A 27973-nucleotide genomic window follows, 5' to 3' on the forward strand; every position below is an offset into this window, starting at 1 on the left:
TGGATGCCGGTTATGCGGCGGTGACTGTGTCCGCTAGTTTAGCCGACTCTCTATCTGTAATCTGCCGTGATAAGCGTTATGTGGATTTGGATTTCTCCCCGGATGTTACCAACACCTCTAAGTCATTTGACTTGAGGTTCAATGATGTTTTTGTTTCTGCTCCATTTTCAGTGCATGTTTCATAAAATAAAATTAAAACAACAACCAAAAAACAACGGCCGTTTAGCTCGGGAGATGAGATAAGTGGCATCAGTTGCTAGGTAAGAGACATAAAAGTTGATAACCAATGTTGGATTGCGTATTTAGGATTTCCTAACCTGAGATAAGATAGGATGAAGTAAGACAGGATTCCTAAAGTTAGTCAGGATTTGCTTCTCAAATACCAAATTGGGGGAAATCCTATCTTAGACTCTTCCTATCTTAACTATTTTCAAGCCTGAAATGCTGTTTTTTCACTCCCAAATGACAAGTTAGGAGTGAGCGCTCTCACTTTTGCATATGATGTGTAATCTCAATTTAAAACAATCAGTATGAAGCTTTAGACACTTATCTGTGAATAATTATCTCTATCACTCATAATGTTACTGGTCATAATGGAATATAATTCCTATAATATTTAAGATTATATGTTAATATTTCATGGCGGTGCTGCAAAATGACATGCAGACCGGAAGGGCCGAGTGTTTGCCGCTGGGCTGTCCCTCCACGCACACAGAGCTTGAAAAAACTATTGACCCTGTCAGGACTTTTGTTTTGACTTTTGAGTCTCGATTACGGCTGTCAAACAATAATTTTTTTCATAATTTTATTTTTTTTGAATTTCAATAATTAATCGTGATTAATCGCATGTTTTATCACACGATTAAAATTCCATTATTATTATTATTATTATTATTATTATTATTATTATTATTACATATCTTAACTGTTTTAAGTCTGTATTAACAATGATCACAATTCTTACCAGTGTATCTTGATTGGAAATCTGAAAACTTTCTTTGCCTTAATTTTTTTAATTTATTTGATTATTTCAAATCAAAAGATGTGCAACGAGACTGAGGTAAAACAATCAATGTCAATGAAATATAATCTACCTTAAGCTTGCTTTCAAAAATTCGACAGCAAAAGTGCATGTACAAAATGTACACACATTACTATAAAGTGCATAAAAACAAAATACTCCATAGCTACATTATTTTTGAATTCAGTTGAAACCAATGAAACAGCACTTGCTTTTAGTAGGAGTTTTAGTTTGGCTGCTTTCTCCGTTTCATACAGGCTATGTATGCGTGCAACAATTGTCCCCCGCAACGACAATGTATATGTCTTGCACTCTCCAAAATAGTGCTTTGACTCAGTCCACTAGCATCAACCTGATTAGCTGTATGCTCAGCTCGTTGACGGTAACGTTAGCTTAAGCTCAAAGTGCTTTGATGATATTTTAATTCCATTTCACACAAGGTGCATACTGCTTTTGACTTGTCAACAGAGCCATCTGGGACTGTGTTGTTGTTCATCTCCACGGCTGCAGCAGGAGGTAGGAAGTGTCTGTGGCAGCATGACAACAAGTAAGGGTGCATCGAAGGGTCAAAATAGTAGCAGCCAAAGATCTTTTTAGCAAAGATTCTTTGGTAACAGCACCAGTGATGGTGTAAAATAAGATTGTTTGGCACACGTGATTAACGTGATTAACACAATTAAAACACGTTATGATCAGTCCTTAATCTCATCGCAATTAACGCGTTAATGCTGACAACCCTATATATATAACGGAAATCAGAGAGTGTGGTGCTCACATCTTCACAGAGACCTGCCCCATCAACTTTACATATCAAGTGCTCGGTGGGCGGTCTGTGTTCCCAGCTGTCAGCGCAAGACTCCGGCAAGATCAGAGAAGGTGTGTTTTACATCGATGATGTTGGTGCTCAAACACAGTCCAGATGGCCACTTTTTATTGTTAATTATTATCTTGTTGCTGCTGTTTAAATTCAGATGCAAATTTAAAAAATGCACTACAGAAAGTTTGTGGTGATTATGTGTATGTATATATATAAATAAGTGTATATATTGTTTTTTTTAATATGTTACAATATTTTAATATACACTTAGTGTAGATTTAAGGGACTACAAATGTTGTTTTGTTATACAATCTTGTGCTGTATAATGACAAATAAATAACCATGTACTGTGTATCTATACATATGTGACTAGCTGTTATATACCGTCAAGGATTTCGTCATATGGAAGTGGGCGTGGTTTAATCTAAAGTAGGTTGGAAAAATGATAAATGCTTACAAAAGGCCAAAAAGTTTCTCTGATCTCTGTAGTGCCCTGCACCCCTAACTCTACAGATACACAAATCAAATTACCTCCTTATGTGGTGCAAATTGTCATTTGTGAGAGAAAAAAAGCATTTGAGACTCGTAGCGGCAGATTCATCCAGCTGTAGTTCTTGACTTGTGTTTGTGTTAGAAAAATATCTCAGAACAAATCTTTGTGAAAAAATATTCTGCAGGTGTGCAACCCACTTTGCATGAATTCACATTCTAAATTGCGGATGGGCACATTTTGTCCATGACTTAACATTTTTTATTATGGGTGTGTGAATGTGTTTTGCAGCTGTACAGCTGCAACTGTAGCAAATACACACACACACACACACACACACACACACACACTACTGTTCAGTAGTTTGATTATTAGTAGAACTAAGGAATGTTTTCCTGTTAACTTATAGTTTGGGAACCTTTACAAGGTACAAGCGAGATTATTTATCATTTTACAACACAGGGTTGTAGAGCGACAATAAGTTGTAGTTTCCTTTATGCTGCTCTTAAAAACAAATGTTATAACAAAACATTAGATGGGTAAATAAATAATAAGCCATAACTATAAAATATTTTACATGGTGAAGTGCTGAGGATGAATTAAGGAGTCTCACATCTTTAGGGAAGAAGCTGCTCTGGAGTCCTGTGGTAGACAGCGGATGCGTCGCTGTCACCTGCCACACGGCAGCAGCTGTGGTCGCGGTGGGTACTGTGTTTTTGTATCCTCGGCTCTGGTCAGGCACCTCATATCTTCTGAGCAGTGTTCAACCACCGCAGAGCCCTCAGGTCCTCGGCCGTTTAGATGGGAATTTTGCCCTTTTGACTTTCCTTAAGAAATACAGCAGTTTCTGAGCTTTCTTTACCAGCTTGGAGATGTCTGATGTCCATGACAGACTTTTCACCTGCTCCACTGATGTAGACAGGGATTGTGTGTCTCCCTTTTCCAAAAATCAGCTCATTGGTTTTGCTGACGTTGAGCAGTAGATTGTCCACTGTGCAACACTCTGCAAGGTTGTTTCTTCCGATTTAAAGTCTCATTGTTGCTTGAAATCCAGCCAATGATGGTGGAGTCATCCGCAAACTTCACAACAGGGTTCTTTCCATGTCAGGGACTCTAGTCATGGTGAGGGCTGATCACACAGCCCAGAGGGGCTCCGGTATCCCTGCACTTCCTTGTCCTATGTTGATGAGTTTATGTCTGATGAGTGGATATTTGCTGCATGAAGATGATTGTCCACCTGAGAGGGCTGAGATGGCGGCGGAGAACACAGAGTGATGAGCGGCTTAGATGTAAAGCTACACTAGGCAGGAGCGTAGATCCCTTGGGAGGAATAAGCCAGAGGCAATCAGGGAGATCTGATATCAACGTGCCCAGGAGTAACGTAGCAGATGATGCTGGGTATAATATGGAGGAATACTGCCACTGGAGATGACGAGATGACATCCCCATCAGCCATAGCAGTGTCTGGTGATCTGTTGAGCAGGTGGGTTGATGGCTGGAGGCTAGGAGGCGTGAACTCGGATTTAGATACAGTAGGCAGGAGGGGAAAGGTGTTGATGGCGTTTTGGAGCGGAGCAGGACAGGCTGCTCCAGAGCAGTCGACTTATCATCTCAAATAGAGCGAAGTAGATTTGAAAAAGGGGACATGGGAACAGATGAGCGCCACATATAGCCTACTGGTACGCAAAAAAAGTCCCAGGATGCCAAAGAGTAAAATGTAGAATTCCTGGTACCGGTGGCTCACTTCAGCACACTGCCTATTATCAAAATTCACGGCACTTATCTGTGAAGCTGTAGTCCACCAGTGGATTACATCCCAGCAAAAATTGCTTTGTTATGTTGTCAAAGGTCCAGACGATCCAATCCATGAGTGACACCTGAATTGACAAAATAGACACTTCCATGCCTTGTCCACAGCCTACAATTGCCAATGCATTGGAACAGCGTGACACAGCGTAAGGATTTTACGCTAAACGTACCCTTCAGCGTCTGTATGAAACGCCCACGTTACCTACATTGTAGCAACACAAGGGAGGCTAACCCTACCTGTTAGCAGCTGTAGGGTTTGCTGGTCGATATTCATAAAGTCAGTGACTTTTTTAGTTTAGGTACTAACATTTCTGATGGTTGTGGTAAGGTTAGGGGCTTCGGGGGGCTGTCAACACCTTTATCACGAACGTAGTTAGCTACATTCTAGCTAACTAGCACTTCCGGTCTATTCGGGACGCCCTGGAGCGTCTCATAGAGACACTAAAGGGTACCTTTAGTGTCAAATAACTACGCTTTGTCACTCTTTTTCAAATTGTCGGTATATGACGCCCTGAGATGAGAACGGGCTCATAAAATTGTATTAAATTAAGACATAAGACATAAAATATTCATTTTAGAAGAATGGGATGTATGCATTTTGAAATAATAAATATTCATCATTAAATTGTACTTGATGCAGGGGTTTTATACCCATAAGTTACTGTAAACAAACATTGTGATTGGTTCTATTGGCAATTCATTTAGAACTAGTGTTTAAGGGGTTCAATAGCATTTTATCAAATCTCAGTCTAGTGTTAAATCTGCCCACATTGATAATGATAGCATGTCTATGTTTAGCAGGTATGTTCTATCTTAGATTAGTATTTTAGCATGTTTACATTTGCTAATTAGCACTATACACAAATTACATGTCAGGCTGATTAAATTAGATTTTCATTTCTGAAAAGTCAGAATATCAAAAAAGTTGAATGTGTGCACCAAATTCGACAGCCATCCATCTATTAGTGGTCAAAATATTTCAGTAGAAAACAAAAATGTCAATATCATGGGGTGCTGGATGAAATGTCAGGGGATCACCAAAGTCAGTAAGATTCAATCTCTGTGCACCATGAATGTCTGCAATCCATCTAATAGTTCCTGAGGTTTGTCAGTCTGAACCAAAGTGGACAGATTGTCCATCTCTGCGAGTTGATCCAAATACTGGAGGTCCCGATTCAGACCTATGGAGACGATCAACTGAAATTATTGATGAATGCATGAAAGTTTGACTGACTGACAACATTACATCATAAAACTTGAGTTTGCTAACTTCATGTGTTAATGTAATACTGTTGGTTTTAAGCTGCCAACTCTTTTTCCTACCAAGCTATAAATGCAGCACACGTTTAAATCTAGTCCATGCACTTCATTGAACATTGTGATACAAGCGAAACAACGAATGAACACATTTGCTTCTGTTTCACTGAACATATGCATTGTGTTTCCAATAGCTGTACAAGTGAAAAACACACTATTCATAACAGATGGAGAGAACTGAGACGATGGCTCACCCCTAATATGATAAAAAAAAATGAAAAAGTACAAGTACAATGTCAGACATACACAATCAATTTTCATAGTTTCTTTCTTTCCTAAATTAAGGATATATTTAAAAAAAAAAAACATCAAGCACTGTGACAGATGTTACTTATTTCATATTCCATTTGCTTTCAACATCTGTCTAGTTAATAAGCCAAGGTTAACCTAGTGTGTGCTTGTGTGTATGTGCGTGAGTAAATAGAAAGGCCAGATTTTCATGCCTGGGAAGACAGGGAATAACAACAAGTAAACGTACAACAAGCATGTAACAGCATACAGCAACATGCTAAGTGCCAGTATTTTAGACCACAGTGATTAAACCAAGCTGAGAAAAGACAGGAAGCATGTCTGTATCTTGCAAGGGAAAAGTATGTTACTGGAGTCCGTCACTTTTCACACAGCATCCCTGTGACAGAAATGAGTTCAGGGGGAGAAAGGGATGAAAAAAGGTAAGAGGTTTGGAGGGTAGAGGTCACATTCTAAGGGGAGCTCTATTCGTCAACCAGAGCTTCATTATCATCCAGTGTCAGAGGAGCAACAACTGAGGAGGGTGAGATAGCCCAACCGGGGCAAAGGTAGAATAGGATCCGTGTAGACATGCTAAAGAGCAGGGCTTCTCTTTTATATTGAAACAAAACCGAACGATGTGCACAGATTTCTTACTCTTGATATACATATATATATTATTGAGGATTGAATTTATTAATCTAAGTGCACAAAGTGTGTTAAATGGGTGAAACCATATGAGAAATATATGTGTGCATGTGTTTCTGTGCAGTAAGATGTATTGTAAAGGATCATTAGGTCACGGATGCAGGCGAGTGGTGCAGGAGTGATTTAAAGAAGAAGGGTGGTAACACCTCACAGTACAGTACACAAAAATGTTAGTAGTTACTAAGGAGTGAGGAATAAATAAGGAGTATAGTATATATATATATATATACACTATCTACTATATAGATAATGAAGTGAACTAGTGAACAAACAAAATTATACTACTATATTACTATACTAAATATACTAAATAAAATTATTTATTAGGTAACAATAAGTCCATAAAAATCTGTGAATTGACATACTGACACCAAAGTATCTCCTGACTACTCTTTTTTGTGCTCCCCATTCTCACTCATTCCTTAGTAAATAGTCTGTTCTGTCTACTGTATTGTAAAGTATTACCTAAGGGGTCGGTGTCACAAGGCAAGAAGACAGAAACACCATGAAGCAGGTTTCAGATCACTTCACTTCCAATTCGACCCGTTCTGTACACCCATCTAGCATCTATATCCACAAAAACAAAATGATTTTATATTGGCTCACGGTTTATAGGCTACTGGCCATCACCATAGTCTATAAAACAGGAGTTCACATCTCAAATTAGTTGTTGAATTTCAGCCATTGCATGTCATTAGAACAACCTGGTTAGGCCCATAAAAACTGATTATAAAAACTAAATTTAGCAAACAGTTACAGATGTTCTACAGTTGATTTCCACGATTAAATTGTCCTAGTTTTTTATTGGTTATGATGACTTAAGCCAAACATAATTAAAATCACCAATGTCATTGCTGGAATCAGGTAATATGTCAACATCTCTAGAACCAAATCCAGTTATAGCGTACAGTAGCACGGTCACTACAGTAACTGGGTACTGCAGGTAAGTGAGTCACACAGGCTATAAACAAACAGCAGCGCTTCAAAAACACCCGCTAGAGCTCCCTGCTGGGCGTTTTCAGCTGGCAAAAAAACGCTTTGATGGACACGGGCCCTTAAGGTTTGCATTTGTTTTCCCTTCCAAATAAGTATTGTAATTTTAGGGATTTGTTTCCAACCTGTGTGACTGTGTCATTGTTGTCATTTGTTGCTGCCCCTTTAAGCTGGACTGGTGAATTAAAGTGTATCATAAACTACAAAAATGTTTTAAATTTTAAGTCTTATTATTGTATTTTGCTATTCTGGTAAAGCACAATCTCGTACTTTCTGGATGGCTGAGGAGACACCTCAGATGGACAGAGAATAAATATATAATGTAAATATATTATAGTTTTAGTTTTTGGTTTCTTCACAAAAAGAGGGAATCATAATCATAATTGAGCCTCTACATCAAATTAACCAACTGATGGCCAGAAAACCTTTGTATAAACAAAGCAATGTGATTTCAAAATCACACCATAGTTAACATCCTGAAAGTTTTTTAAGTTAAAAATTAAAGATCGAACGTGATGGAATTGAAAGTGAATGGACCATCGCACTGCTTTGTAGAAAAGTACCTCGCTACTGCTGCTGCTGCTGCCAGTGGTCGCTAACACAGCAGATCAATCCAACATGAGCTAAAACAGGACAGGATGGATTAAGATGGAAAAGCACGATGATATAAGTTCAAGATGAATGCTTACAATCACAGACACCCGGTGTCCACAACAGGCCCAACACAAACTAGCTGGGATGCACTATAGGTATATTTATAAAAATATTCAAAACCACCGGTATGTTCTCTGAACCTAACACGCTGACTTCATCTACTGATTAATGCAGGCACTGGTATGAAATGGATGAGCATTAGCTTTTGTTCCCTGAATTTCTACCCCTACACCATGCCAGGAGGGAGCATACTAAGGTGTCACTATCTAGTCTTCTTATAGTCAGGACATTGTTTTAATGCATTTTAAAATTGAATTGCAAAAAAGGACTTAAATAAAAATACAATTCACTGCATGCCTCTACTCTACATGTATGCAGGGGTCATGTGTTCAAAATGTAATATGCAATATAATAATACATGATATCAGTATCATAATAGCCTTGACAAGGTGCTTTTACCAGGGGAATGATGTCAGGTATATTGCATTTTTTTGTAAACAATTCACATTATCTTAAAATATCTTGTAAAATGTAAGAAATAAAAAGAAGGAGAACATCATCTCCCTGGCGTACACTGATTTTAGGATGTAATGTCAGGCTACCTGTAGAGATGCTACTTTTATCAAAAGCAAACATACACCACAATATAGCCCTTGCCACATTTCTCATGATGTTGGTTTTCTACCTGTGTGGTATTGCTGTGATAAACTTAATTATTAATTATTAAAAAAGTACACACTGCCTAAAAAGATAGCACATCATTTCCCTACAAGGACTATATTTAAAACTTAATTAAAAAATTAATTATAAAACAGAAATCTCATTGCACTTTTCATAAGTGTGAAGAAAGAAAACACACAGTAGCACAATGCACGTTCCACATAGAGATGTAACATAAGAGCAGGGCAGCGGTAATAATACAAATGTCAATAAAATTTATTGATATTTAAAATGATAATAATAAATGGCCTGCAATCATCGAGCCAGACTCTACAGCTCCGGAGGAATCTTACAGCATGTGTTAAATGTTTAATCACAGCATTATCACACACGTACAAAAACAAGTCTGTGTTAAAGTTGCAATCCTTTTGAGTTACGGGACGATCATCAAAAAGCCTCTTCTGTGCTAATACTGCCATGTCAGGCACATAAAAACTCTTGGGCCATCAGAGAATTACAGTCTGTAACAGGCATGACTCCACAAAAATCTTGAGCTCAGTTTAAAGCTTAAATCCAGAAAGCCGCACCAGTCATTCATGGCACTTTAATAGCAAACGTGGCCCTTCTACAGATCAAGATCAACACATTTAGTGTTGATTACACTGCGGTGGCTTTATGGAAGACCATTGGGGTGAGATTTTCTCAAGAATAATGCTATTCTGTCTCAATTTACTACCAAAGCATAACAAGTCAAAAAAAATTTAAGGATTGTACCTTTAAGTGTTTCCATTGATAAGACCTATTAGAGGGATATGTCCAGGTTCCACACACTGCAGCACCCACATGACACATGGAACAAGAATCCGGAGTGATTAATAGCAGCATTATAAGACATGGACGGGAACATTGTGTGCATTATTATCAGCAGAACAATAGCTAAACATTAGTTAGACAAATCATAAAACATTGCACAGGCGAAAGACTATGTGCAATTTCAAAAATGTCTTAATCTACAGAATTACCATCTTTTGTATAAAAACACAGAACAATGAACATTATTTACCAATGCATAAAGTTTTATCCTTCTGCTGTCCACCTGAGCATTCTTGTAGTGCTTGTCAATGAATTATCTCAACATCACATGCAACAGTAGCCTAGGGTGTAACCTGACATATCTACAGAATGTGAAAGAACAGCGTGTGATTGCCTGAGAAAAAACTGATGATTTGCTCTCACATTGCTTCTTCAGAGCAAGAAATAAAAACCAAGTGACATAACCAGGTGATATGCTGGAATCAAACATACTGTACGTGAGTGTTGATTTTCACAGTTTTCTAGTTTTACATTTTCACCATCTCCCTTCAAAAACTCATCTACGGACTTAATTTCATAGGTTTTTACTCTAGCTGTTGTAATCAGATTAATGTAATCTCTTTACATGTAATCCAATTATCTACACACACTGCCTGCCAAATGCTCACCAGTAGAGATAGTAGAAGAAGGAGAGGACAAAGAAGGACAGCTTGCACCAGGCCTCCTTCAGGCAGAACTTGAGCGTGTCGCCATTCATCACGGATGCCGGGTCGTAGAGAAGCTCCTTTGTGTCCGTTGGGGAATGGAAGTACCTACCACAGAGGGCAAAGACCACATCGCGGGTAGTTGACCCATTCCAGACCCCAGGGGGAGAGGGAAGGGCGGAGGGAGGGAGGTAGGCAGGGAGATGATGGTAGGAAATGGGAAAGGAGACAGTATGGAAAAAGATGGCATGATGAGTTAGGGCGACACCATCATGCAACAGAATGCGGGCGGAATAGTGGTTGAATTTGTTTGTAGAAATTCCCCCTTCCCCTGAACAGTGAACAACTTTTTTGCGTATACTGTGATTTAATCATAGTGTTAACCATATGGGGAAAAGTCCATACACTAGTTTTGCTAGTTATCCAGCAGCTGTTTGCAACTTTTAAAGTATTTTTGTGATTTCACTAATGTCTACTGTCTGCCTGGAATGTTAAAATGTTTGCCTGGGCAGGGACCAAAATTAAATCCAATATTTCCTCTGACTGGGTGGCATGGCTCAGGAGGTCAAGCAGTTGACCAGTAATCAAAAGATTCCTGGTTTGATCCCTAGCTACTCCCAAGTGGGATCATCCAAGTCTGAAAAGTAAAGCCAATGCAGAAGTGCCTTGAATTTTCATTCTTCTAATGGCCAGCACTGGTTGCAAAAAATAAGTCTATGACGAAATGACCCTAATTCTCACTTATTGCCTCAGTAAATACTTTCCTAATGAGTTTATAGTCCGAATCATCATATTATGGTCCCATTTAGAGAAAAATAGATAATAAAGAAAGATATGCTTTGGGGTTTGGCTACCTTGTGATTCTGTCAGGCATAGCAATGTGTATTCCACCTAAGCTCCATTCTCTTGTCCAAATTTGGTAACTACTGGTTCCAAAAATACCAAGATGTTGATGGCCAAAATGCCAAACTCAAGGCTTCAAAACAGTAGTCCACAGACCAATGGGTGATGTCACAGTGGCTACGTCCACTTCTTTTATACAGTCTATGGCTGTACCCGGTGCGTCTCACACAGACACTAAAGGGTACCTTTAGTGTCAAACACCTACACTTTGTCACTCTTTCTGAAATCGTCGGTATATGACGCCCTGAGATGAGAATGGGCTGAATATTTCCATTAGGTAACACTTTGTGACCGAATCACAGAGTAAGGTGCTGAGGTCACAGATGGGGCTAATTATTTCAACAACTGGTGAGGATGCTAGAGTTCTTGCTAGCGACATGTAGCTTTGGCCTCAGTCTTTTAGCACAATGTCATGTGTGAACCCGTTTTTACAGGATTCTTGTTTTAAAACAAGTCTGCTAGAACAACTCACGTAGTTAAAGGAAGGGGAAACGATTCTAAACCAGTAAATGTATTTTTATCAGCTTCAGCAAATATCTCCTCACGGTCCGCTAGCTGCACATGGCCAGGTAGCTTTCTAGTTTGCCAAGACATGCTCTGATATTAGCTATAGTAGCAGGAGAGTCGTGAGTATCGCTGTATTGTGCTGGCTATGGGACTGCCTCGTCCTCTCTGCATGTTAGCTTCACAGCAATTGTAACAACAGTTTGCTAACCCACAACCTAGCCAACACTATTTACATTACTCGCTGTGTCATTGTTTATTCTACATCATTGTATTTGTCATGGTGTTGTATTTCTCCAGAATTGCTTACTCCACCTTTAATAATGAGCTGATCAAATCTGCCAGCGAACTTTGATTTTAGTCAACAATATCAACGGTCACCAGCTAGAAATGAGATGTCTGATGTGTCAAACTTGTTAAAGTTTAAAGTTGTTAAATGTTAAAGTTCCCAACAAGAGATTTTCACCCGGGTCAGTTATGCAGTTCTAAAGGTATCAGCTTTATTCTAAGTTTCAAAATCCAGGCTGCTCAATAAGTGAATTACAACTCCAACTGCATAGAAATTAGTAAAACAGTAATTTTCAATAAAACTTGATTGACATTTGCTCCCCTTTCAAATTACAACCGTATCATCCGCTGACTGATTTAAAAGCTAAAGAGATCCACCCTATTATAGAATCTGCATATGTTATTGATTAAGCTTTTAGCATAATCAATATTTTCAAACGCAAACAGCTCTCTGTTAAAGCTGTGTAAAATGAAGATGTGCAAAACACAAAGCCTGGAGGCGAATAATAGGAGAATAGCTTCTTTGGGGAGTTGTAGGATTTTTCCTGGAGCTTTTACATCCCAGTGAGACTCTTTCAGCTTAAAGTTATAGACCAGTTGCATTAAGAATTTTACTCATTTAAACATTTAAAATGTGTTTTGCAGGGTATGATGTTTTTTGCACTGTTCAGTTATAACCCAGGTTAACAAATGGTTAATGGAATGAAATCTTCAATAATGCGCTTGAAAATGCATCTTGATGTATGACAGAAGGGTTTTGTAATGAGTCACTAAATATGACAGAAGATACATGCACAATTCATTGATGATGAGGTAAATGAAGTAAGCTAATAGAAACAAACTACTACATACATATATATAAAATATTAAAATATGACATTAATAATAACAAGGAACCATTGACACCATTTGTTCCACAATTCCCCTGAGCAAAGGTAACAGACAGAGATGCTCACTGTGGACTAATCTTCCAGAGTATGGTAAACAAAACACAAACACATACAGACACATACATAGAGACTTTGAAAAGGATTCAGCTGGCTACCAGAGCATTTTAACACTACATGGCCAGCCTCTCTTGGAATTTCCCTCTACTCCCCCACATTCACATATTGTGAGAGATTTTAGTCTGGCAAAAACTTTAATAAACAAGGAAATGTGTCCTATCAATGAACCAGTCAGTTACATCATCCCAGACTTAATATAATTAAGGTTTCTCCACTGAGGCCAGGCACATAATCTGTCTGCATGCTGCTCGGTCACACTTTGAGTCACAGGAAGTGAATATTTCTTCTTTGTGTCTGATTCTCAGTGGAGACATAAGAGTCGGCCTGTCCCCCATCACTTACATTGGAAATACATTAGTGTAGCGTGATCAGGATAGTAATGATGTGATGATAAAGAATTTAAAGTCTGTCCAGAGACTTGATGAGCTTTTACCCAGGGACCACGGTTGTCCCATGACCTTTGCAAGACTCTGGAGGTTGCTAAAAGAAAATTGAATGACAATTTCTCGATTTACGACAGGCCTGCAAGAACTCCCAGTGCTTGAAAAACAAAGGTTGCGAGCCTGCTCTGACAACCTAAGCCAGTTTAGTAAATGCAGGCAAATTCCTGCAGGCCAACCGAGCAGCACAAGAATCCTTGCAGCAAAAAAAACCCGGTAAACACTTTCAACTTAAGGAAGCAGCTCCAGTCGGCTGTAGCACCTGTGATACCACCGTTAGGACCAGGATGAACTTTAGAACTAAGTCATCACCTGGCACGCATTGCCAATACAACAAAGGCTAAAGGTAACCTCGCCATCCTGCGGCCCGCTGAGGGTTAGAGGGGCAGACACACAGAAAGACATCTGATATTTGAAATTCTCCATGGGACCGAACGCATCCAAGCCTGCCTCAGATAGCCCCACAGAGAAACAGCACCACTCCTCTTCCTCCCCTTTCCTGAGCAATTTCTCCTCTGGCCAACTAAAACTCAGAAGCAAAATAATTTCTCTGTATTATTGGGGTTGATGTTACAAATTACTACAGTGACTCAGCATTGGGTCAATATAGACCTAATCATGATAAAGTATTTCATTTGTGATTTCACTTAAATGTTTCTCTTGAAACTAACCTTAAAGGTTCCTTCTACTAATCTCCTATCTTTACTTATTAATGCATTTCTTATATATTTGGCTAATATATTATTCTTGCTCATTTATAAACCTTGTCTGGTGCTATATAAATGATTTCATCAATTCAGTCTATCAATGGATTAATTGTTCCTGCTATAGTCAGTGCATTTATTTATGGTTGTATGCAGCCTATCATTGGTCGCCTTTCTACATTCATTTCTGCGTTTCTAGGCTCAGTGCCTTTATTCATATTTATTCATGATTGTATTTATTTATTCATTTTTATACTTAGTAGTTGTTAGTTATGTGTGTATTTAGTAGTGTATGGTTTGTAGCTTAATAAATAATACATTTATTTACAAAGAACTTGACTAAGTAGGATTTGTGTGTGATGCAGTATAGTACATACTGGTGTACTAATGGTTACATCCCTTTAATTTTCCCATGGCTGCCTGATGTTCTCCTCTGTCATCTTATTAAAGGGCCAGTTCTCCCAAATAAAAATAACCTCAACTATTTTGTTATTTACACTTAGCTGTACCAAGCCACCCAGACGGTTTTGGTTTTATATGCGGAGGTTCTGATCTGGCTCTGATATTCATCTTTGACATTTATAATGTCATTGAAGGTGAATGGAAATTAATTTGTGGCAAATCAACAACACGTCTTTCCAGAAACAATGTTACTCTGTATCAGGGACTTTTAAACTCACACTGTGGGCCGACAAAAGTATGCCAGCTGTGTCAACTGTGTTTGCACAATTTGGGGGATGTAAACAGGAAGTATAACGTTGCCATGGATTCGGGCAGTAAGGGCTGTCTTATATTTTTTGCCTATATTTGTTAACATTTTGGCAAATTGGCACCAAGAGACGTTTATCTGCGATGGACATAATTCAAATGATATCTCCAGGAAGTGTAAGCCACACTGAATCTAAAAATATCTGTACCGTGTATGTGTGTTCAGTTTTTAGTTATGACTCAGAGAAGCAGTACAAACTGTGACACAAATTGCAGCTATCGGTTGCAGAGGATTTTATTGCACCTTAATTATTGTTGTATTTTGTTACAGCTGCATTCACAGCCATTACTGCTGACTGCGTTGATGAGTAAGACAAATAAGAGGTCTAAACTATAATAACTAACTTCCTAACTTCCTGTTGTTTTTAGAACACAAAAATGCCCCTGTCAGACATTGTTTCTGGAAAGACACATTTTAATGCCTCAAGCACCACAAAAACTAACTAACCGACTAAAAAAACAACGGGGGGGGGGGTACACCCCAGGTCGCCAGTCCATCACAGGGCCACACATAGACAGACAACCACTCATATTTCAGAGACACCAATCAACCTAGCCTGCATGTCTTTGGATGGTGGGAGGAAGCTGGAGCACCCCGAGAGAACCCACGCAAACACGGGGAGAACATGCAAACTCCACACAGAAAGGCCGGGGCAACCGGGGTTGAACCCACGACCTTCTTGCTGTGAGGCGACAGTACCAACCACTGCAACACCGAGCCGCCCAACCTCGCTAACCTTTAGAGTTAATCTTTAATTAGAAAGCAATGGTTTTCCTGGTTACACAACAAGCTTTGCTGATAGCAAGATTGTCAATCTGGCCTCTTACTCTGCAGAGCATCATGTGGACATGTGGACTCAAGCGTGGGATACAATTCACAATACATATACACCCGTCAATATATGTTAGCATGATCGCATACTGTATGTATCCATGACCTCTGTGTTTAAATAGCTCACCATCAGTGTGTCTCTCCCTCTCTTTCTCCCTCTCCTCTGAATCACCTTGTCAATATTAGACCTCTCTCCTATTGCTCACTCACTTTCTCTCCTGCCTCACTGTCCTGCCTCCTGCTACATCCACCTTCATTTTACCCCTCCTCCTCTCTCACTTCCTTTCTATGTCTTCTCATCATTCAGCTGTGCAGGAAGCAGCATCTGTAGCCGGTGGACTTCTGGCACAGTCTCCAATTAATGTACTTCTCTCCTCTCCTCTCCGCACATTAGCTTAAACCAAACAGGCTGCCAGCAGTCTACGTCTAACCCGCACCGATGGGAAGAACAGCAACAAAGACAATAACAGACGAAGAAGAAGCAGCAAACTCAAAGCTGAAGATCACTGACTGGTGACCTATTTTTCCAGACATTCCCATTCAGAGGCTGGAGATGTGTTAGAACACTGATATACTTGCTTTTAGCAACGCCGTTTCTTTAAAACATTGGTTGTGTGTGTCCTCAGAAATGGACGCTAGACATCTGCAAAATGCAGTTAAACACGTGAACGGCAGGAGTGGTACATCAGGATGTGAAGTATAGTCTGCAGAACGTTTGTTTACAAAAGCTATGAGAAGACCACAGCTGTCACTGCTTCTGCTGTGCTCATAGATTATGAACACACATGCACCATTCTACTACTATAACTATTCATTACATTACATCTAAAGTGTAATTTATACTTCTGCGTCGAAACGATGGCATAGCCTCTGTGTAGCCCCGTAGCCAACGCCTGACCTGCACCTCCTCAAAAATGTACCTACACGTTGAGGCGACTCGGGCCGTAAGCACTGTGATTGGTTGGCTGGGTAGCCCCGCAATTCCTCCACGCCGACAGGAAGCGTCCTATGCTTTGAAGTAACTTTTACTAGCGGCCAAAACAGCGGCTGTAACACGGTGGATCGATATATTTGACAAACCGAGCGAAATGACTCGTTTCACTATCAGAATGTGATCCACTCGGACGATAACATTTGAAAAGGCTACACCAGCCGCACGTAAACAATTTTACCCCCATTCACGTTAGCGGAGCGCTAAACCGGAAGATAGCCTGGTCGGCCGGCAAAAGTCAACACAGTGGACCCTGTAGCGCTACTGCCGACTCGCGTCTGGGGGTGTAATTGCAGAATGACGGACACAACTACGCAAAAGTATAAATGCACTACGCAGGAGTATCAATCAAGCATAACCCTAACCCCCCCAGAATGGTCAGAATAAACAGTCACCATGTCTGCTTTAGGCCTAACAGAATAATAAATAAAAGTACATGATATTATTACTGAATTTGGCCCTTATCTCAACCCCTAGTGGATATACTTTTTAATGTGAACAATGCCACTAGCATTGCACCCATTCGTTGGCACATACGGTTTGGTAAAAAGAAAGTATATCATGAGTATTATTGTGAAATGCAGCTTTTCAATAGGGGTGACTTTCTACTTAATTTTCAACCATACCCTGTCTAAGCCTAATGTTAATGTAAACTTTAAATGCAAATCCATGAACTAAGACTTAATCAAATTGTAATCTTAAACCTGCAATGCAGAACATTTGTCTTCCAGTGTTCTGACAGTGAGAGTACACAACACTGCCAATACATGTTTATGACATATAGGCTCTGCCCTATGGCTCTGCCATACTGAGTTTTTGCTGTCGCTAGCTCTGGAAAACCAACCAATGCTGGTTGGCAAGGGCTCGACTGGAATGGATGTTCATTTATTGTTCCGCACTCTAGCTTTAAATGAGAGTCTACTTTTCTTAGTAGCATCAAATCCCATGCAAAAACATTATTCAATACTCTTCTATATCCCTACCCTGTCATTTCTTGCTCAGCAACGGTTCCTCAAACAGGGACTTTTTTTCTGTCAATACACATTTGTTGCACCAGAGATTATTTACAACAGCAGAATGCAATGGTGGGACTGATTAAAAACACTTGTGTCTATGAAATCCCTTCACAAGACAGGAAAGTTGGTTTCGGATGATTCAGCAAAAACCCAGATTACGTTCAATGCCAATGTTTTTTGACAATTCTCAGCACTTGTGGTTTGGAAAGGAAAGATTGTGGTTATGGAAAATGGTTGAGGTTAGGCAACTAAATCACTTGGTTAAGGTTGGGGAAAGACCGTGGTAAAGGTTAAAAGAGGGAATGTTAATTTCAGGTCTGTGACAGGATGCAAACACAAATCTCCTACATAAAAATGGGATGCGCTTACACACTCGTCCACCATCCAGTCCCCCACATCACTACTGTCCACCTTGCTGCAGTACACAGAGGCACACTACTTTCTGCATTTATACTGAACATTAGCATTGAATGTAAATGGTGTGCTGAGGAATCATTCAATATGGACATAATTCCTAGAAATACTTGTCAACACTTAAACATTGGCAAAACGTAAGCATATCTTAAGCCTTAGTGTCATCTACAGCTTTTCAACACAAGGTACTTTGTAATTCATTTTCAACCACTTCTTATTTTAGCCTAATCTTAATTTTAACCATCAACATAAAACCACATGATGAAGCCAGGACATAAATTCAGACACAAACACACACACACACACACATAAACACACTAATGGGGACTTAATAGTCACCTCCACGTGTTGTAGAAAAGCAGGGGGATGTTGAGGCCCACAGTCAGCCACTCCTGGGCACACAGGAACATGATGCAGAAGAGTCCATGTATGGAGTACTCTGGTAGCACCAACTAGAGAGAGACACCAAGGAGCAAGAGACAGAAGCAGGAGGAGGATGAGTCAGAGAGAAGAGGAGTGGAGCAAAGAGCAAGAGATTATTCACACTTAAGTCACTGATGAGGCTACTTTAATGTCAACAAGCAGAACGTCATGCACCAACACATGATCTTGTCTCTTTCTCCTACTTTTTTTTACTGCATTGCTGGTGATTACTCTTACTGAATGCAGATACTGCTTGAATTACATTAGCTCTATTATAAGAACTGCATGAATGGGGCACTAAAGGGAAGTTGGTTAGCAGACCCCGCATTATCATTTTAATGCCCATAGGTGTAAGAAAACACCTCAAGTATCGTCATTAGCATTCAAATCCTTAGCCTAGCCTATATTTAGCCACTGTAAATCTGTCTATCTGCAAGCATTCCAAGTGGCTAAATGCCCTATCATGATTATGGAGAGCTTAGCTTCACAATGGGCAGCACACACTGATGGCAGGGCTCCATCATTATCATAATAACTGGAGGGCTTGGCCCTCCTAATGCAGCAAAGCAAGACAACCTCCTGGCAAACCACAAGGGTGAGAATATGTGTGAGAATCCTCTGCCAATCCCATACCCCCCTTAAGCAACTAGGTCCGCTTTTGTTCTCCAAAATAAAAACTTGAGGGAAGTTAAAAGAAGATTATAGTTTTACAGTTTTATAATGATGTATGTGAAGATTCTCCGTCATCCCGGTCATAGTTATCCAAGGAAGATTAAAATCAAGAGAAACTGGACTTGGTTGAAGATACTTGAAGATGTTTCGCTTCTCAGTTCTTCATAACCGAAGATCTCCCTCAGATGAGAGGTGAATCGCCTTTAGGTGTCTTCAACCGAGTCCTGTTGTCCTTGAACTTAACCTTCTTTGTTTTATAATGATGCATAACCTTCATCATTGACTATGAACTGGTCTTCTCAGAAAGGTGTAAAATGAAATGGCTGTGGAGCAATTACCATGACACCGTGAAATAGGCTGTTGCATGGGTTGAGTGCTATGTCTGTCTGTGCCCAATATTTTAATGGCTCTTATCGGAACATGGTGTTATACTCTGACACAATCGCCATGCCAATAAAAGTCCCATTTTAAAGCTACACATATTGCTTAATTCAATACACTTGAAGGATGCCACTGCCTTTTGTGGTCTGCTATGACTAATAGCTTGTTGAGGCTAATGTCACAGTAGCTAATGTTAGCAAACTTTGGAGATTGCTGTGTAACTGACATTAGAATCAGTTCTCTGATTTATGACTCTTCTTTGCTTGTGCTACTAAAATGAGTGCAACACACCCAGTTTCACCAGGGAACACATCGCACTTGTTCTCGGTTAGGTCTAGGATGACTTTAAAGCAACTGACTCAAGAAGATTTTTGCAATAGAATGAATTACCACGTGTCAATAAATCAAATCAGTCAAAATTAAAGCAGCAGTAATTGAGATTGTGTTTTAAAGTTCAGCAGCCAAATTCACAGTTTTAAAGCATGTATTAATGAAAGGTTAAGTCAATCCTCATGATCAATGATGAATCAATATGGCTGATCAGCATACTGGCAAACCTCTAGACATTATAGCCTAAAAAGACCAAACCTCACCAGGATATGTGGGAATCTTCCCTCAGAACATGTATGCTAAGCCGTGTTTCCACAAAATTACCGGGGGACTTCTAAGTCCCGGATCTTTTCAAGGAACTAAAAAGTTCCTTCAGCCCACTGTTGTGTGGGTTTCCACCGACTCGCGAAGATTAGGCAAATTAACCAGCTGACGTAGGCCTATACGCCATACAAAGCGATGCACAGGCATCATTATTTGTAACCACTATCCATGAGCAAAATTTAAAAATGAATATCAGATTTGATTGGAATATAATGAAAAACTCTAGGCTATCCTTGACCATTAAAACATTTTCTTGTGTGGGAGTATAATGAAGAGATACACGATAAAGTTTGTTAAAAAAGTAATTACAAACTGGATAAAGCCATCAAGTTCATAAAAGAACTCGCAACAGTTTGGAAGGTTAATAAAATATTTCCAGCCAAGAGCTGCAGATCAGCTGCGGCACTCACGCCTGTGTCCGCCTGAGCGTCGGAGGAACGTGATATTTAACAAGCTTTATTACCTGCTGTAATCAGCCGTTCCTCTTGTTTTGGAGAGGAGACCAACTTCGGCTCTGTGTAAAAACTTCCTGACTGATGAAAACTGGCTGGCTGCTATTTCTGAGCAATACATTTAATGCCGACATACGATCTCAGCATCTGCGAGACGCGTGTGTACTTTCTAACTGTTGATTGTGATTTATTGGTTTGCAAACAACAGTGGGAAAGAGAAGAGCAGTCATAGAAAAACAGCTCTGCTCTGACCAGATACCATACATTAAAGACAATCAAAGCCCTCTTGGAGGAGGCAGAAGATTCAACAGGATTAACAACTGTTTAAGAGCACTAAAAAAACTATGCAGGCACCTCTAACGGCAGGGGAGCTGCGGCCCTGTGTATGTAACTTCTAAGACTTTCCTTCAACCTGGAACTCCATACAGAAGAGTAGAATATTCCTCAAAATGAGCAAAGGCATGACCCGAGTTACTCTGACTCTGATTGGCTCAGTCTGACTATTAGGTTTCTTGCGTGGCTCTTAGTGAAAGAACAAGAAGTTTTTGCTGCTCTGCTGTCTTCTGAAAATTTGTCATATTAATTTTTTATACAATAAATGCAGTCCATTTGTTCAAGGTATACGTAGCAAGCTGGTTGTGAAGGATGGGAAGTTTTTTTTATTAGCTTGAGATTGTTAACTGTAAGATCCTGTGAAAGTTTAGCCCACTGAGATGTGCCATCAACTTTGGTGAATGAAAGAGATGCAAAGAAAGCCAGCAATCTAATCAAAAGATAAAAGATGGACAAAAGATGAATCAGGGAGATATAGCACCCATATCTGAACAGCGAAAAAAGTGTCAGCAACAAAAGGTTTTACCAGAAGAAACCAAAGGCAGACAGAGGCTATGTGTGCAAGTTCTTCTGTCTTTCAACTTACAATATGTTGTGTTATATAACAACAAGCTGCGTTTTCTACTGATCAGCACAGGTCAATATTTTTAAATCAAAAATGAATCAAATGGCTATGTAATGTGAACGGGGTCACTCTTTGTGACAAACCAACAGAGATTTATCACCACACTCTCTAGTTGCTCACAGCTTTACAATCATTTTAGCATAGTTCCACTCATTGTTTTGGTTTCACAGCTTTACAATGTTGGTTCAGTGTCACTGCTTTAATGATTTTAATTTTAATTTTTTTTTCAGTGAAAAAGCTGTGTAAAACCCACTGTACACTACCTTCCCAGCCCCAAATGATAGACAGACAAAGTAAGTGACTAGCTGGTGAAAAATATTGGAGCATTTAGCTGCTTAAGGGCCAAACACTTACCCTAGCCCCATTTCCCCTAGGAGTTGGTTTTGAACAAAACAGAGCTAAAGGAGGGTTCGTTTTAGACTTCACTTAGTCCAGGTTTAAGTATAGTTATTGAATGATAATGTGAAAATATCCAGTGATTTTATATTACAAATCATGTCACAATCACAGTAAAACTGTTTCATACTCACTTAGTTTAAAATGATAATTTAAAGGACAAAGCATTCTTTTTGTATTTAGTAAAAAAGGACATTATGCTGTGACAATTTCAAAAAGCTTTTCATTTCAAAATGATGAAGTTTTCTTGTTGCTTTCCATACCGAAGCACCAGATGTTGCTACTTCCGAAACACAGTGTTGCAGATCATTTCGGACTTAATAACACATGTTTGGCCACCAAGAGTTGGCACGCAATCAACAATCTTTGGCCAATAGTACTGCATCACTGCGTGGTTGAAATGCTTGCCATGCAAATCTCTGTGAACACCTGAATAATCCAAATGTCTTGGGCCACTGACTTTTCAGCACTGCATTAATGTTATTCCCAAAGAAAGCCACTTCTTTACTCATGTATATTTAACGTCGTACGGGGCGACGCATTATGGTGCCATTCTGGACCACCTGGCCTTGAACATTACTATATACGCTGTCATAGCAAAGCAGTGTTCAGGATGCATTATTCAGATGGCCACATGCCTCCTAATAACAGTAAACCACATATTCACTGCTCTTCAACAGTGAAGTGAAAACTGCTGCTTAAGCAAAATATCCATTTACTTTCACACATACAGCAGGAAACTGCGCACACACATACCCACACCAATGAAGCATACATGCAGTACATGGATGAGAATGCACGCAATCCAATCCCCACACAGACCAAAACCTCTCTCTTTTCTGTCCCCCTCTTGTTCACATCCTTAATGGATGTTGGCTGACAGCACTCGGACGAAGGTACAAGCATGATCCCTCACTCCAGCAACCACGCAGCACTAAAAAGTACATAAAACTTTACTCACAACAACACACAAATCTGATGTAAACAGCCTTGTGTACCCAATAGGCCTTGTTCAAGAACGTGAAATAACTACAACATTGTTATAGACATGTAAAGATATAAATGCTAGTCTTCATTCAGAACCATTAATCATCAACTGTTGAGCACGTGACTCAAATCAATTCAACCAATTGAAATTTTAAAATGAAATCACCTAACTTCCACATAACTGTCATTTAACATAGAATGCTCTATGTACAAATGTTTGCAGGTGGGAACCCAGTGGTGCACAAAGTTACATGCACACTTACACTTGGGTGGTTTTATTATAACTTCTGTTATAAACTGACGCTACAGAGCATTACACAATTTGGAGAAAAAGTCTTATTGCAATTATTGTGGACAATATGCAATTGCGAAATAATGGTAACAAAGGGTGTGTTCTTATTGGCCACTAGTCGAACACCGTCACCGTTTTCACAATAAAGCTGCTCCTAAAGGTCCGGTCTGGACAAATAGGACTTACGTTGACCAAGCAATGGAAATCAGAGACTTTCGTATCCACATCTTTACAGAGACCTGCTTATTAACATTCCGGATCAAGCACTCAAATGCTGGTGGTCCGTGTTCCGAGCTGTCAGTGGAAGACCGCAGCAAGATGAGAGGAGGTGGACTGTTTTTACATCGATGATGCTTGGTGCTCAAACGCAGTCAAAATGGAAACTCTTTTCGAAATGTCCCTTTTTTTGTCTTTTCCCGTTTATTGGTGTGATTGCTTGCTTTGCTGTGGTTGTGCGGTTGTGCCAGACACTGTGTGTGGTGCCAATGACAGTGCTACCTGCGCTTTATCAACACCAAAGTCCAGTAACATGACTGCCAAATGCAAGTTCGGGTCACTGTGTGATAAAGTGGTAATTACTGCGTCCTGCTGCGGTAATTAGGATTGTATTTATCCTTTCTACCGCCACTGCATGTGGAGCGAATAACTGCACTTAATCGAAGATGAAAATCCAGAATCTCAGCTGCTGAATGCAAGTTCGTCACTGGGTTCCTGTGTGATAAAGTGGTAATTAGTTTGCTCTGTGTGCCTTTTCTCTTTCTCTCTTCCTGTACTAACCTACACACACATACCAAGACACATACATGTTTGGAACGCACAGATAGTGTGGTAGCCTAATTCCAGTTGTGCTCCCCACCATCTTGATAAGGACAGGTGCAGTGCATCCTCCATATTTGTTCTTACGTGTGAAATGGAAGGGACCATTTGTTTTTTTCATTTAATCATTCTTTTAGCCATGAAAGCATGTGCTTCTTCTCCATAAAGTGTGGCCTCTGAGCAACATGTGTCTTTGTCAATCTTTGGTCATTCCAACAGTGAAGCCTCCATAGGGGAGAAAGCTAAATAGTTGTATCAGCTAGTTTGAGTTATGTCAGCGTGTGACCACGGCGTTTTCACCTCATGCTCAGGCTTTCTATAGGACGAGCGGGCAGATGGTCCAGCAGAATGTAGTTCTTTACATTTACATTTATTCATTTAGCTGACGCTTTTATCCAAAGAGACTTACAATTGCTATACATGTCAGAGGTCACACGCCTCTGGAGCAACTAGGGGTTAAGTGTCTTGCTCAGGGACACAATGGTGGATGGGTCACAGTGGGGGATAGAACCCGGGTCTCTCACACCAAAGGCATGAGTCTTATCCATTCCGTAATTACTTCAGTAATTACTAAAATTATGGTTATGCAAACCTTGAACCCCGAAACTACTGACATTTCCCCTGGTCAGAATCAAACTCTACTTTTCTACTCTACAGTTATTCAGATGTTTGATCGATAGAAAATTTTCAGTTATACAATTACAGTGTTTAACTTTTATTGGCATATAATTGGGTTTAAAAGTAATATTCTGGGAAATTGATTATCTATATTTCTTATCTTGATTTATCTGTTTGTTGTTCCTATTAAGTGTTGTGATTGATCATTCAAAGTGTATAGTGGGTGCAGTTCCAACTCTGAAGGTGTCCCAAAATTAGTGCAAATGGTTTCAGTGATTTTGTTGGTCTTTTGTTTAACACTAGAAGTGCCACAAGCAGTCATTTTGACCGCTAGATTCCAAACTCTAAATCTTTGACCACTAGATCCAAACTCTAAATCTTTAATGATAAATACTCAATTGAGAGATTAATGCATTTAGTGTCTTAGGATATCTTTTAAAAAACAAAACAACACCAAACTGTACATTTAAACAAGTTTAATTATGCATTTATAAATAATAATATCATTAGCAGCCTACCGTAATTATCGCATATTCACAACAGATGGGGCCTAGGCTATATTTACAAATCCATTCAACATAACTCAGAATAAGATAATAACTAAAATTATTATTTAATTTATAAAACATTTAAACTTATTTAATTATAAAACATTTTATTTTAATATAATAACACAGAAAATAGGCTAATAGAAAAAGCTGGAAACAAGCTGATCTAAAAAGAAGGATGCGTAGGCTACAGAAACATAAAAACATTAGCCTATATTACAAATTGGATGCTAACTATTTACATCAATATAGTGCTTGGCTATTTAAGCTTCACAGTCAAGGCAAGTGACCTGTTTTCTCCTTGCACAATTTCCACACACGGGTTTGCGGCATTTGCAGCAGGTGTCTTGGGTTTTGTTTTGACTGCAGCTTCTCCGAACCTGGCACTGCCTCCACTGCGGTGGTTGCTTCTGCTGCTGACTGGAACCTTGTGCAAACTGCCATACTGCTCTTTTCTCCTCCATGAACTGTGCTCTCAGCTCCTCTGCAAGTTGCTGCATGAACTTCCTCCGAGGTAATTTGCTGCTGGTGCACTCCTTGAAGAGGATGTGGGCATTGATCCCAGCCAGGTCGAGGATGTTATAAAACACAGCGACTGGCCATCTATGTGTACGGCCTTTCACCGAGTATGCCCTTGCCATCTGGTCGAGGACGTCCACGCAGTACTTGGTGTTGTTATAGTACGTCACCGACTCGGGCTTTGCCTTTGGCCCATCGGTGATGCTCACGCTTGTGTGCACGGAACATAAAAAAATAAAATACAGAAAATACGGAAAAATACACACATTCTTCCTCGGCTTTCCCTGGTAGATGGTAAGCGTTGCATCAGCACATTTCAGCACCTGAAGGGGGCAACTCACGTTTCGTTTTCCCCACGGTGCCAACCAAGCTGGTCTTCTTTGCCTGTAAGGCGGTGGCCAGTTTGAGAGACGTGAAGAAGTTATCCGTGGTGATATTTCTTCCCTTCCCACGGAATGGCTCCGCCAGCCTCAGCACCACACTCTCTCCCACAAGCTGACCTCTGCTCCGCGTCTCCTCCTTTCCCAGATACGGAGCCCCGTTCAGCATATATTTGGTTTGAACATCTGCAGCCAGCCAAAATTTTATGCCGAATTTATCAGGCTTATTTCCCATATACTGAATAAATTTGCACCGGGCCTTGGTGGGGAACAGCTGCTCATCAATTGTGATGTCGGCACCGGGCTTGTAGCAGGCTATGCTGTTCTGAACGAACTTGTTCCAAGTGGCCGACACCAGGGCAAACTTGTCATCCTGCAGGCGCACGCGTCATTATCTCTCTGAATAGATTTCTGGCCATGGTTTCTTTGAAAAATGGAAAGCCCCATTTTTCTGACCACAGGCTGTCTAACTCCATGTTTTTTGCACCCTGTGCACCACGGATATATAGCAGGGCTATGAAGACTTTTAATTCAGCCACTGTGAGGTCCCATGAGCTCTCACCACAATGCCGATGTGCCTCAACCTCAGTGCAGTCCCTGATATGCTTCAGCATGCCATCATCAAACACACACAAGAAGGCTGTGAGCGTATCTTCGATGTTGCGCTCGGCGTGCGCTGTGGGGCCAGCAGCTTCTGTCAGGACATTTTGGCTATGCCTTCTTCCTGGACATTCAGTTGGCTGAAGGACCGTCCACACCGTCCCATCCTTCCCCTCTTCCACAGCCGTCTCTGGCTGAGATGGCTCTAAGGACGGGCTGAGCACAGCTGGCTCAAGAGCAGGTAGAACTACTGGTCCGGGAGGGTCTATAACAATAATAATATCATAATAAAAATAATAATAATAATAGGACCAGCAGAACTAACAGCCTGTAGCAAAACACACAGCGCAGGACAGGGCAGCGGAGCTCACCAGGATCATCCAACATGACCGGAACATCTGGATTCGCCGTGTCTGATGATAGCAGCAGCCTCTTTTTCCTTGGTGTGGACTCTGACTCTGAATCACTCTCTGATGAAGAGGAAATATTTACATGCACCCAGGAAACGTCGCAGTCACTTTCCACCTCCGATTGTTCCCCTGCATCCGAATCATCACTGTTCAAGTTCTGAAGCATCTCCAGGGCCATGGTTCCATATGTTCTTTTTTTTTTTCCTTATTTGTAATTTATATAAAAAACATTTTAAATGAAAATACAAACACTTTTAGGAAAAGTCAGGTACCAGCAGGAGTTTATTTATTTTTTCAACAAAGAAAAAAAACTTCAAAACGGTCAAGATGACCGTCATGGCTGTTCTAGTATTAACAAGGGGGGGCCTCGTTTATCTCTGATTGCTCGAGACACCCTCCCTTCCCCTTCCCTTCATTCATTCATTCAACTTCCCCGCTCACCCTATGAGGTGCCCCTAGGGACATTATTCAGAATTAACATGCATATACATGTACTTTTCCTCTCACATATACATATGAAACCAAACTCATTCACATACTATACTGAAACGCTCACACACACACAACTGAAACGCTCTCACACACTCAAGTAAAATGTATGTTGTATAAAAGCATTTCGTACGTTATATGACAGGATTTCAGTTAAACAGGAAAGCATTTCAGTTGAACAGGAAGTTGTGTAAATAAGAGCACACATCTCACAATACAAGCGAACAACTGTTGATCGTACAACGGCATTATGTTTATTGCTTCTGACAAGCATCGGCGCATAGTTTGATTTCTTCC

The 27973-nt window shown here is 40.1% G+C and overlaps 1 protein-coding gene across 1 annotated transcript in view; it reads right to left on the bottom strand.

The window, feature by feature from the left end:
- Positions 1-9499: 9499 nt before the first annotated feature.
- The window catches only part of cnih3 (cornichon family AMPA receptor auxiliary protein 3), an 82957-nt gene continuing 64483 nt past the window's right edge, over positions 9500-27973 (bottom strand). The window contains exons 4-7 of the mRNA XM_046061525.1: positions 18421-18533; positions 15277-15279; positions 10179-10322; positions 9500-9527 (exon numbers count right to left, since the gene is read on the bottom strand). Of these exons, the coding sequence (XP_045917481.1) occupies positions 9500-9527; positions 10179-10322; positions 15277-15279; positions 18421-18533 (288 nt within the window). The remainder of the gene's footprint in view (positions 9528-10178; positions 10323-15276; positions 15280-18420; positions 18534-27973) is intronic.

This window comes from Micropterus dolomieu, linkage group LG10 (assembly GCF_021292245.1).
Source record: "Micropterus dolomieu isolate WLL.071019.BEF.003 ecotype Adirondacks linkage group LG10, ASM2129224v1, whole genome shotgun sequence".
NCBI classification, from domain to species: Eukaryota; Metazoa; Chordata; class Actinopteri; order Centrarchiformes; family Centrarchidae; genus Micropterus; species Micropterus dolomieu.